The sequence below is a fragment of the Lissotriton helveticus genome, chromosome 6 (assembly GCF_964261635.1).
Source record: "Lissotriton helveticus chromosome 6, aLisHel1.1, whole genome shotgun sequence".
Taxonomy (NCBI): Eukaryota; Metazoa; Chordata; class Amphibia; order Caudata; family Salamandridae; genus Lissotriton; species Lissotriton helveticus.
In genome coordinates, this window is record NC_136067.1 from 819,867,108 (window position 1) to 819,881,104 (window position 13,997).

A 13,997-nucleotide genomic window follows, 5' to 3' on the forward strand; every position below is an offset into this window, starting at 1 on the left:
GCACCAGTGAAGCACCGGGTGAAAAGTAGCAAGAAAGCACCCAGTGCTGCGTACTCGGAGAATAAAAGTGTACTAAGCACCTGAAAAGCATAGAAGGAGGTGACAAAAAGGCAACTGACTATGCACAAAAAAGCACAGGCTGAAGTGTAGTTCAATGGAACTGGGCGCTGTAGAGTACGAGAATCTGTTCAATGAGGTGTTGAGGACAGCACTTATTTTCAGTTTCCTTCTTTCAAAGGGATTACAGGCTTCCAATTGGAATTTTGCTACACGCAGAAAAGCTAATTTATTACATTAGATTTTCTCTCCTACATTCTCAAAATTGCTTATTAACTTGTGCTTACATTTGAGGCAAGATATGAAGAGACTATAAAATAAATCAAGTTAGTGGGAGATTCATGAAGATTAGAAGGTCTTACTGAACATCCCTGACATTTATATTGCTTTACATTCAGACAGTGCACTATTACTTTACACACAGAGGCTCATACAGCAAATGACTGCTCGAAAATTCCTCCTATGAAGACAGGAGTTCTTTTCAACAGTGGTACCAATGAAAAAGCCTTCCATTGCACGGGGTCCCTGGTTTTCGTTTTCACTCGTTTTTACAGATACACATAGAAAACAATGAGTTTCCGGTCTGAATTTATTTTTAAAAATGAAAAAATACAGACAGTTCAGCTTCTTTTGAGTGACTCTCCATGCTGAGATTAATGAATTTCAGGCCAGTAGCTGTACATATTAGCAGCATGGGGAGTTACAAAGTTGAATGAGATTTGCTTCAATTACTGCATATCTCAACATGCATTTTGCTATGATGCTATATTTTTTCATGCAGATTTCAGGCATCATAGTATGAGTGCACGTTTATCTGTTAAATAAATGCATAAATATGAGTTATCACCTTTTCTGTTCACAAAACGCAAAATAAATATTAGTAAATACAGACGGAATTGTTCAAAAAGTAAATACCATAAAACCGGGAGCCCTACACATAACACACCCTACATCCTTATTCTTATATGTACAAGCAGTTTGTCATGAGTGAACGAAGTAATGAGCATTCATTCAGTCAAGCTAAAGAAGTGATGAACTATGGGGTGGGATAGTTATATTACGGTGTATGCCTACCACCTACTCCCATTTGTAAAGCCAGAGAACACTTTCAGGATCTGTGAGGTTTTTAGAGTTCTATGGTACTCACTGACAAGAGTCAAACTGGCCTCCAACAGAAACATTGAACATACCTCTAGAGGAAAGGATGTGGCAAAATGTACCGCTGACATAAGGCTCATGGATAGGAACTCAAGGGAAAGACTGCTGAAGTGGGCGTATTTAGATGAATAGTTTCGATTGAGTCAGTTTACTAAATCCAAATAAACACGGAAAATGTTTGATATCATAATTTCATTTTGACATTTAATAAATATGTTACAAACATGCTTTCACACAACTTTCAACCTTGAAATGATGTATGCCCGTTGAAACACAAATCATCATATACATTACGTGAATTCATTTCAAATCTATACATAATCAAACAAGACTATGTATTGACACATATGTCCTTCAGTTTGAAGCAGAGAAGCCATACGTTAATAAGTGATTCAATCTCACTCAAATTACAAAGCTGAATTTTCTCCATTCCTTCGTTATCTTACACCAAGCACAAGTAATATTGTACTTTCATGTACATCCAAAGTATTTTCATGAAAACTTTTGGAACCACTAAAACTTGGATATTCGAGAAAAATGAAAATTACTTCAGTTTGTCTAATTTCGGATGGCTGACCTACTTCTGACAAATTGCAGATAATGTACCAATCACCGCCAATGCAAAAATGGAACCAGAGTAGAACAATTTTCAGAGCTACGCGCTATTCAAAATTATTCCCTGATTCCACGTGGATCAATTCAAGAGGAGTAGACCGGCACAATTCTAAGAGTTTTCTTACTGGTGGGGCCTGAACAGCACAAATGGCTGTACATAGATACTGGAACCACACTTGAGTGCCTTATAAGACCATGAAAAGCACCTTGGCATTATAAGCCCTTTTCAACATTTGAATAGTATGTCGCCCATACTTAATATTAGAACGATAGCTAAAATATATGTTGCAATCAGCTTTAACTCGTCACATTGCTATCATCTCAACTTCTTATCCATAGATTCCAAGATATCTGTAACACCATCAGTGTGTGAACATGTGTGCACTTTTGTTTACATTAAGAATGGCCAGGAAGGAGTCTGCTTGAGGTTCATAGCAAGACAATCCTCTTTTCATGATCAGATAATAGATTAAGAGCCTGCTATTATTCAGTTGGAGGACAGATGGGTGTTTAGATACTAGCCTTTCCCTTTCAATGTTATAAAGAGAGTTTTTATGATTACGATACACAGTTTATAGTTGTTGAAACAATTGGTGTGAGGAGTAGGGTCATTATTTTACTTTCGATAGAAAGTTGGAGATGGAGCACATACTGAAAGTGATGTGCTTTTTTGTTGTGGAATACGGAAGGGGAAAGTCAGAAAAATCACAAATTATCCTCAAATGCAGAACCGGTTCATAGGTATACACTTATTTTAAAGTCCTCCACCATTGCTCAAAAAGGTAAAAACTTTGTGCATTCAGAAGCCAATTCAGAGTGTGCGAGGGGCAAATCAAGGTAGATTAAATGATAACTGAAGAAGGGAGAGGTGGAATATATCTACTGAAATTCAGAGTGCTGTTTGAGAATAAAGGCAAGACAAAAACAATAAAAAATGGCCACAAAAGCAGTGTGAATTTGAGATCCATGAACCTTTGGTTGGATCACTCAGAAAGCTGAAACTTTGAGGATCTCCTCAAAACAAAAAGGAAAAATCTCCAAAATGGTAACATGGTTTCCTTGCTAAAATGTTACACTCTCTAGACTCTATTCTGCTCTTTAATTTCATGGCCCTACTAAATACTGCTACACAGACGACATGAGAGAATCTGAATCCCAGAGTCCAGGGAAATAAAGGGGAACTTTTGTCCTCAGAGCGATGATAATGAACCAGTCATTTCCCAGTGAGGTGATAACACACAAGCGATGAATGAACTTGAATACTATGGTCAACAGGCCATAAACCAGAGTGTTGGTCATCACCTGCAATACACCTTACCTGTAACCTCGATTGGGTGTTCCCTGAAGAATCCCATTGTTCTCGATCTCAGTTTTGAGCTCGGCCAGTTGTACAGCCAGCTCCTCCTCCAGCTGCTGGATTCGCTCCACAGAGGAGGCCTTGTACACATCACTCATATCCTGCATCCTGGAATTTTGCACTGTCCACAAAGAAAACACAAAATAGGTATCAAAAAGTAAAAATTTTAGACGGTTGAACAAGTCAAAGAAAAGTTGGGTTCCCAATTGAAAGGGATCCCGGTAAAAGTCAGAACTTATGCAGTATGTAAGGTACACCGATATCAACAAGTGAAATATGATTAATATCCAACTAACTGGCAATTCCATGTGCATGTCTTTTATTTGCCTATTTCATCCTATACAATAGTGAATATTAGTTAGTAAAAATCGTGTTAGCATCCATGTACACTCCATATAAGAATGTTCACAAAATTCCTACCTAATTTACCAAAATTTCAGTAGTAGTCAATACATCCACCGAAATTCCAGTACCGGTGAGTATACCCATAAGATTGCTCAAAGCAGAGAATATAAACGTTAGGCTCTCACTGGCAGTGAAAGTGCCCATCATGGTCGTTGCCAGTGAATAGGCCATTATTAATTTCCTGGCCATGGTCTATGTCCCTCCTGAGCCATGAGCCATTGAATAAATATGTGTGCCGATCTAAGTCGGGTGGATGTGCCCAGAAGTTGGTCATATGCACACTGTCACTTGAACTGATATACCTAGCTGATGAGCCCAAACTAGAGCCAACCTTGCCCTGGGTTGCTTGTGTTCTGGCTCAGGGAGGATCTGGCCCGGCAGTTCTAGTCAACTGTTATTCATTTTTTGCCTTTGCCCACAACAGCACACAGAATGCGCAGGAGCTTAGCTAAGGGTGGTGTGATAAACTCCAAATAAATGCATTCTTGGCTTTGCAGTTGGGTCTGGGGACTCTGAGTCAGGCCTGTTATCTCTGTCATTTTTTCTGGTTGTGAGACAAGACTGGAAGACAAAACGAGACCTTTGGTGTGAATGGGAAAGACAAAGAGGCCAAGATACACATCTGGTGGCATAGTTTCAAAATGTAAAACCAGATAACCTGGAATCAATACAGACTTCCCTGCTTGTCCAAATTGTGTGATCCTAGGTACATATTTGATTTCACAGACCCTCCTTTTCCCTCATCATTGCATATGAGCATACTCTTAAATACTCGTGTTCAGAATGTGTGCTGAACAAGCTTCTCTTACATTTGTTTTAATAAACTGAAATGTTGCTCGATCCATGATAAGAATCTAGGCCAGGTTTAGGATTTACATGATTACTGACAATCTCTTTCTTTGCAGTGATATAATCAGACTTACTAAGGTGAAACGCTTCCACAAATTAAAGAAATACAATCACTTCAAAATTCCAAAAAGTGTATCAACATTATGTTTGTTGCACAACATACATGACAAACGTTTTCATGGCTCAGAAAATGCACAAACTCTTAGAGCTAAGCCAGACTTGAGGCTTGACTCACCCTATTCATTTTTCAGCAAGCCCTCCTCTATTTGCGACTCGGGCTTAGTACATAGGGCCATCAGTCACTTGATAAAATGATTTGTAAAAGGAGAGTACTAGAAACATGGAGCCCTGCCACCACGATTTAATAACTCTACTATTAATGATTCTTGTTGCAAAGATGAAGAGGAGTGCGCACAGCGAAAATACATTTAAAATAAGTGTTCTCAGAGCAGGGACTCCATGCTATTGAGTTGAATGTGACTGCAGCCATGAGTTTCCAGGGAGAACTATCAGGCCCAGATGGGCGAGGAGGGGTATAGCTTCAGCAGTTGTTTGTAGTACGACGCCCCTCAAATGCATGCTTTGCTTTTAGTTGGGTCTGGGGTCCTGACTGGGGTTTGCTCGTCTCTGTTGGTATTTTTCACTTCAATAGGTTTTAACTTGTTCGTTTTTAGGTCTCGCCTGTCGATGCGCATGCGCATCGAGCTTGCGAGCCTATTGCGGCTTATACAAGCTTTAACTAAGAAGCAAGGAATCGTGGCGATTCCTTGCAGTGCCCGTGACTTTTAAGCTCAATGCGCATGTGCATTGAGCTTAAAAGCGCGTGCACAGCCGCCCGCATTCCTCCGACACCTTTGAAGTGAAGCTTAGCTTCACTTCAAAGGCCCGGCTTCTTCACACCCACATGCCGCTCTGCCCCGCTCAGCCCCCTCCCCTGAGTCATCCTGCCTGCCCAGACTTCTCCTCCCCCCTAATTACATCCCGCTTTCACTTGTTTGTATTTACATCATGTTGATTTATGTGCAACATAAGTTTTATCACATTACTCGAGGCTTCGTGACGCTAAATGCGCTGACCAGCATTGCAATATTAGACCTTTCTTTTCTTTTTAGCTCCGGCCGACATATGCTGCGTGTTTTTTACAGCTACTTTACACGGCAGGGATGCACCTTCTTGTCGATGGCCCTCGGTCTGCCAACAGTTTGCCTCTTGCTTTGTTCGTACCGCACAAGTGGAAGGTTCAGTCTGATGAGTTTTTGCCCACTTGGCACAGCCACGAGTACAGTCTTTCTTATCGACGGCGCCACCATTTACAACTCATCAATAGCGCCTCAAGCTGCTCACTCTCCTTCTCCCCCACCCCCCACCCCATCCGACTTGTTTTTCTTTTAACTGTACCCCAACCGAAACGGACTCAGAAGGATGAAAGGCTTTTGCATGCGACTACCCAACTCATGCGAGCACCCCCCCAGTTCTTCCTGCGCCCCGCCGATTACCACCCCCCCCCCCCCGCATTCTTTCACTTCCATTGAACCACGCAGCCCGGGACACAATCCCCCTGCACCCATCCCCCTTTAGCCTCCTCCCGAGCCATGCGATCCTCCCCACGTCCCTCACTCATCCAAATTTGAACCCAACCCCGCTTACTGAAACTTCAGCTTCTCTCCCCACTCTCCACCACAAGCCCCCGCTAGCACATCGATCACGGGGGTGAAATATTCAGTTCACACTATTTATTTTGCTGATATCTTCGTTTTCTTAGGTGCAAACCGCGTGCGCATTATAAACACTTTTTATTTGTCCTCTCTTTTGTGTGTTCTGTTACATTATATCTTTCCTTCCACTGTTATCTCCCTCGACTTACATGCGAAGCAAGCGCCCGTCACAAACAGGCTGTCTAGTCTCTCTTTAGTTTGCTGGCGCCATTCAATTCACACTATTTGTTTTTCTGCCATCTCCTTCTACTTACATGCAAAGCGAGTGCGTACTTCAAACACTTTGTATGGCCTCTGTTTAGTCTGCTGTCTACATTAAAATCACACTTGAATTTTAGGTTACCTTCATTTGCTAGTATACACATCGGGCGTGTATTACAAACAGTTGTATATTATATGTAGCTTTTGCAAGCACAAGTGATGTTGTTTACCTATATCTTAATGTCGATTAGAGCAGCTTATCATTAAAATATATAAAAACATTGATAGTATAAGGCATTTATTTTTTATATTTTTCTATGAATCGTCATGTGTAATATAAAACAAACTGATGTGTATAAACACATGCGCTCAGTGTTACAGTAGCGGACCATATTAATGCGATCTTCCTTGGTCTAATTTTTGCTGAGGCGGTTAAATAGGGTACTCTGTGGCAAAGGACCTTTGTTTTATATATCTTCCGCTTTTATTGTATCAGCATGGGGTCTGGCTTGTTAAAAGAACCATAACAAGAGCTGAGCCATACAAAGATGTTGCGCGTAAATCGGGGAACACTTGTCATGTAAACATACGAGAAAGATCATTCAAAATTAAAAAAGTTATTTATTTTTTAGCATTAGAATTTTATTTTGATGGACATTTATTGAAAGAAATTGTTTCAAATATGAAGCCTTCAAGAAAACCCCTGTACTCTAAAAACATTGCCACGCAACGCCACTCACCCACGCAACGCCACTCACCCACGCAACGCCACTCACCCACGCAACGCCACTCACCCACGCAACGCCACTCACTCACGCAACGCCACTCACTCACGCAACGCCACTCACCCACGCAACGCCACTCACCCAGGCAACGCCACTCACCCACGCAACGCCACTCACCCACGCAACGCCACTCACCCACGCAACGCCACTCACCCACGCAACGCCACTCACCCACGCAACGCCACTCAGCCACGCAACGCCACTCAGCCACGCAACGCCACTCAGCCACGCAACGCCACTCAGCCACGCAACGCCACTCAGCCACGCAACGCCACTCAGCCACGCAACGCCACTCAGCCACGCAACGCCACTCAGCCACGCAACGCCACTCAGCCACGCAACGCCACTCAGCCACGCAACGCCACTCATCCATTTGCAAAACGAAAAATGTCAAACTCTTCTATTGCGAGACCTATTGCATTTTCAATGCTTGTTTTGGATAGGGATTATATATATATATTCCCAAAAAAAGCTCCAAGCTTTCGAAGATGCACTCCACAGAGGTAAGTTGAAACAACCTTTTATTCATGAGGCAGCGTTACAAAACCCAGTTCGTAATTCACCCCGACGCGTTTCAGTGCATCTCGCACCTTAATCATAGGGTTGGCGTGTCAATGAAAATGTAACAGACTACCACATTTAATACCCTTCTGGCACTCGCTTTCTAATAAGCGGCATGCCGGGAAAGGTAGTCCCAATTCTTCCTTCTCGGGGAGGTTTTTTCATTAACACCATTTTTCTGCCAATTGTTCAATGTTCAATGTAAATCAGCACTCCGGTGGGCCCCAGGTCAAGTTACCCGTCTCCAAACAAATGATACCTTCGTGCTGCACAGGGGCTGCGAAGAAGTTTCTAGCCCCGCAGACTCAGTCCGGTTTGAATGGCGGTGCACGCTTCCACGGCCGGAGGCGCCGTGCATTTAAATTCCCCCAAAAAGCTCCAAGCTTTCGAAGATGCACTCCACAAAGGTAAGTTGAAACAACCTTTTATTCATGATGCAGCGTTACAAGAGCCAGTTCGTAATTCACCCTGACGCGTTTCGGTGCATCTCGCACCTTAATCATAGAGTTGGCGTGTCAATGAAAATGTAACAGACTACCACATTTAATACCCTTCTGGCACTCGCCTGGAAGGCTAAAACGGATAGAGTCCGTAACCAAATTTACAGCCTGAGAGAGAGTTCCACTGGTCAGATTTTAGTCACCAATGCGGAAATTGAAGCAGAAGTACGGGGCTATATGGCCAAACTATATAGTGAGGAGATTGAGCCTGGGGTGGAAAAAAATCAAGGATTTCTTGGAAAGTGAGGAGCTCCCATCTCTCAATGATGTTCAGAGTCTCTTTTTAGCTTCTGGAATAACCGAGGAAGAAATTTGAGTACAGCTGAGAAGGATGGCAAGAGGAAAAGCGGCGGGTCCAGATGGCCTTCCGATAGAGTTATATTCATTGTTAGAGGATAACATAATACCAGTGTTCAAGGAACTTTTTGACAGTATATTGAGGGATGGGGATGATCCCCCGGCATCATGGGATGAGGCTACAATAGTTTTAATTTTAAAATCAAATAAGGATCCGTGTGCTGCTGAATCTTATAGGCCTATATCCCTTTTGAAGGACGGCAGGTCAATGAGCTTACTGGCACAATGTTGGGGATAGTGGATTTGGAAGAATGCTATAATTACCCAGTAACTATGGTGGCAGTTGACGCTGCTAAAGCGTTTGACCAAGTCCACTGGCCATGCTTATGGGAGTCTTTGGAAGATAGATTTTAGTTTTCCTGAGAATCTAATAAAAGCTCTTCAGGCACTCTACAGAGTACCTAGAGCCAGAGTGTTAGTCAAAGGGGAACTAACTGAGTGGTTCAAGATTATGCGAGGCACAAGGTAGGGGTGTCCGTTGTCGCCATTGTTATTTAATATCTACATTAAACCTTTAGCGGCATCGATTAGACAAGACTCTACTATTTCCCCTTTCAGATATAATAACTTTGAGGCTAAATTAGCACTATATGCAGACGATTTAATCTTATATACACAGAATCCCGCAGAATCCAGGCGCTTTATAAATGTTTTATTATTATTATTAGTCTCTATCCCTAAGTTGTTGGCTAGAGCAGAGTCCTTCAGGAACGTCTCTGGATATAGAGTGAATGGAGACGAAACGGAGGTAATGGAGAGGAATCAAACATCTGAGACCCCGGGTTAAATCCCAGATGCGATATTTGGGTATTATAATTACTCAAAAGTTTGTAGACGTTCCTATTGTTAATTGGAGAAAGATCAGCCATGAGGTCGGGAAATTATTGAATGGATGGGCAACTCTCCCTCTCAATTAATGTGGTAGGGTCAATTTGATTAAAATGATTTGTGGGTTTATGCACATGTTTTTCATTTTAAACATTTCAGGATGCTATTAAATAAGCCAGATGATTTTGCTTTCGGCCGTATCTATGGAGCAATGTTGAGTGAACTTGGGGATGTGCAGGGTCAATTCCTTTTTAAATTTGGGGATCCAACATTTTTCAAAAAGGTTAGACTTAAGATCTTGTTACAAGGAGTGAAAAATTGGGTTTATATATACGAAATAAAATGGGACTTTCTTATTATTCCGACTATTCTCCGATTTGGGGTTCCCCAGGTACCCCAGAATGTTTGGATGATGTGCTCAGTTTACCATTGAAGCAAGCAGGTTTTTCTTGTTGGGGAGATTTAAAATCAGGGGTCGATTTGATAACGTGGGAATCTTGGACTTTATATACTCAAGGAAAACTAACCCGATTTAAGTACTATCAACTTTCAGCTTGGTGGGCCAGACAGCAGTGGGTAGAGCATGAGGATGATACTTAGTTAACTCAGGTCATGAAGATGGGAAAAATTAACAAAGAGGTAGCTTTGTTGTATCGTTTTTTAATTGAAGCAGAGGAAAATATAAATGATGATATCCAAAAGATATGGCAAAATGTGTTAGAAAATATAAACCTGAGTGAGGTTTGACTGACTTTTTCATTGCTGCGTGAGATAGTTAAACCTGCTTACTTCAAGCGTAATCATCTTTTTACTCTATCGTGTCTATTGGACCCCTGCAAAATTGACAAAATTCTCTGGAACTCAATATGTATGCTCGAGGTGCCAAGATCCCCTGGCAAATGACTGCCATATGTTTTTAACTTGACCTGTGATCGCTAAATTTTGAATTGACATTGTTGAATTTTAGAAAGATGTTACAGGATTCAGCTAGAAATCACACCATTACTTATTTTCTTTGGTTTATGCCAAGATAATATATTGGCTTCAAACAAAAGGGCCGCTAGATTAATTTTCTATGTTATTTTATTGGGTAGGCGAGAAATATGCAAAGCTTGGAAATTGGCTGCCCCACCCCTTTTCTCTGAGTGTAAAAACAATATCATACGAACTAGTCAATCAGATATAGCATGTGACTCTAGAAGTCAGGAAAAGGTTTGAGTTTTGTTGGTTGACTGGTGTCAGAGGAATGGGGTCCAATGATTAAGTCAATAATAGTTGTCGGTTCCGATCCCCCTCATGCGGTGTGTGTGAGGGGTGGGAGTGGAAGCAGCTATTTCTTGTGCAGAAAGACTCTATCTTCATCCGGCCCAAAGATTGGGAAATGGAGTATTGCTACAAGTTAATTGACAGGATGAGGACCAAAAAAAAATAATAGTAATAACCCATATATATTCTACAAGCAGCAGTTATGTTCAAAGTCCTTCTGTATATATAATAAACCACAGAACTTATATATTCTTATTTGCTTTTATTAAAAGTCGTTTTCTTTTTGGTTATAGTAAATCCACAATGCATTAAATCACAGTTTAAAAACCAAACATATGTGACATTCAAAATACAGTATAGCTGCAGCAGGTGTTTGTAGTGGGACACCCGTCAAATGCATTCTTTGCTTTTAGTTGCGTCTGGGGGCCCTGACTGGGGTCTGCTTATATTGTATTGTCTGTTGGTATTTCTTACTTCAATAAGAGGTTTTAACTTGTTTGTTTTTTTGGATAGGGAGATATATATATATATATACATATATATATATATATATATATATATATATATATATATATATATATATATATATATAACATCAAAAGGTGCCTGCGAAAGGAGGGGCCTACAAACAGGTAGGTGTATTTTCATAATTTATTGAAGGTTGCCGTATGTAGGACCAGGCTGCTGACACTCGAATCACCCTTGCAGCCCGACGCGTTTCATGCACCTCTGCATTTCCTCAGGGGCAGGGCTCCAAACTCCATGCTGGCACAACAGTTTTTAAAAGCACCTGAAAGATATAACAGTCCCCGCCTCAGTGGGCGTGGCCACTCCCGTGGCCTCTCGGTACTTGTAGTGCTTTTGTATCTTACCCCAGTGGGTCGCATGCCAACTGCAGTCATTAATTTAGTATTTTCCAAGTGGATTGTGGCAGATCGGCTTGGATTCAAACACCGGCATCTCCACACCTTCAATTCTGACTCCTGTTCCCTTCGCCGTACGCTGTTTAGCGGTACCGCTGGTCTGCTCACACAGCAGGGCCTCTCCGCGGCTCAGGCAAGCCGCTAAACACAACATCAAAAGGTGCCTGCGAAAGGAGGGGCCCACAAACAGGCACCTTTTGATGTTATATATATATATATATATATATGTATAGACCGGTTTAAAAAAAGTAGTAAATCTGCTCCCGCACCCCTTGAACAGGTTCAAATGTTCTTTTTGGAATTCACAAACATTTGAAGTAGTTGGCTTGATAAAGTGAACCAATGTCACGTTTTCGGCATACACTAGCAATGAAACACTCAAAAAGGTGAACGAATACTTGCAAATAGTCTAACCAGCGCCAATCGCTTGGGATAGCATTCCAACCCACTGTTTTTCACCCACTGTGCCTCTCTAGACAGAGGCCTGCCTAATGCAAATCAGCACTGATCCTATTCCTCGTGGAAATAGTACATCCCGAACCTCGGTCATCTCACCCTTTCAGCCTGCTGCCCACTACTTTTTAAGATGGGAAATTTGAGATTCACATCTCTGGATCTCACTAAGCCATGCCCAAGAGAATGGTGTAATGGGTCAGACTACTTCAGCTTTTGCCTCTGAGTACTCTGAGTGAGGGCGTTTTTCCTGATCACATGCACACATCTGCCTAAAAAGAAACTCATTTCAGTGCCAAGGTGAGTGGGCTGATGTTTTACTGTGCCAATGTTTTATTCCTTTAATTCTTTTGTTTTTTTATCAAGTCATCCTTATGTGGTTAAACTATGTCTTCAGGATACAGCAACTCAAACCAATATGACCTTTTCTTTATGCCAAAATATATATTCTACTGTGCTATGTATGTATTAAAGCTAAAAATTATTTCTATCCCTGTAATGTTAGGAAGTATCTGTACGTCCCTTTTAAGAGTATAGAGGGCATATTATCAAGACAGGCGATAACATTATCGCCGCTTTAGCGGCAGAAAACTGCAGCTAAAAGGGTGATAATGGGCTTGATAATATGCTCTATGGTATTCCAATTGAAGCTCAGGTTAGATGTCCTTCACATCCAACATGGGCTTCAATTGGAATTCCATAGAGCATATTATCAAGCCCATTATCACCCTTTTAGCAGCAGTTTCCTGCCGCTAAAGCGGCAATAATTGTATCACCTGTCTTGATAATATGTCCCTATATTTTGTACAAAAAACATGTTTATCGCAAGTGCACGGCCGTCACATTGAGGTGGCAGTTTTGTTTCCTCATTATTCGAATGGACGGCGCTTGCAATTAAAACACTGTCATAAAAATGAATCGTTATACCAGATTGTCAGGGCTATTGGCTTTGTTGTGCTTTAGTTTGGTTTGAACGGTATAGTGCCTTCAGTCCTCAGCGAGGCGCTGTGCTTTAATGGGAGAATACCGACACTTCACAGGAATAAAAGAATGGATGTACTGGGAGACAGCGAGCACCTGTGCTTATATGTTCCCATTTAACGGACTCACACAGCTGGGACCATCAGAGCTGCGCTGGTTTGGTTGTGGAAGCTGCTCTCGCGGCCTCTGCTGGTCACACTGACGGTCCCGAGGTGGTCTGTACAGTAGGACGCACGTACCTGCTGCGCTGACAGTCCAGTCTCCGCTGCCGCTTTGCTCTCCCTGCTGTCCGGGGCGGGTGGGTTCCACGCCAGTGCTGCTGAGCTCCTCGGGTTGTGTGTTTGAATCCAGCGGTACCGGGCAGTGCTTGCCACCACCTCCTCCGCCGGGGCCCCTCGGCTGCAGCAGAGCGTGGAAACGCCTGGCTGTAACCCAGAGCAACCTCTGCGTACACGGAAACCGGCCGCGCTGCGTGCAGCAGCCGTGACACGCAGCACCTCGCGGGCACCGGTGTGCGACCGGGGAGAGGCACGCTGTGACCTCTTTTCCCGACTTTCCTCTTACGGGGATGTTGGGAATGTTTCTACTGCTTGTTTATGGCCTGCTTGACCACTAGATAAGAATGTTCCGGCTGTAACTACGAAGCGAGAGCTCCGCTGCTGACGTGACAATGGGCAACCTTCGAAGTGGCATGCTCTTGTGGAAATGTCTTCATGACGTCAAATTGGTTATTTGTTACGAGTATTACACGTGACTATATTTCATGCCACTAACATTAAGGAACATAACCAATTTGACGTCATGAAGACATTTCCACTGGGTAAGAACTTTCTCGGTGTCCCTCTCATACGCGCAACTTCTCTCTTCTCGTGCATCTGTCACTTTTTTTTCTCTATTTCGCCCTAATTCCCTCTTTCACTCGTTCTAGCGAAAGCCACATCACGGTCCCGCTAGTAAACTCGTGCTCGATATCACCCAGTCCTTCG

General features: G+C 42.5%; 1 protein-coding gene across 1 annotated transcript in view; it reads right to left on the reverse strand.

Annotated features, from left to right (window-relative positions):
* Positions 1-13,625, reverse strand: part of LOC144762519 (putative uncharacterized protein C6orf183) — a 171,955-nt gene extending 158,330 nt beyond the window's left edge. The window contains exons 1-2 of the mRNA XM_078647743.1: positions 13,251-13,625; positions 3,149-3,308 (exon numbers count right to left, since the gene is read on the reverse strand). Coding sequence (XP_078503869.1) covers positions 3,149-3,294 — 146 coding nt within the window. The 5' untranslated portion in view covers positions 3,295-3,308; positions 13,251-13,625. The remainder of the gene's footprint in view (positions 1-3,148; positions 3,309-13,250) is intronic.
* Positions 13,626-13,997: the final 372 nt, after the last annotated feature.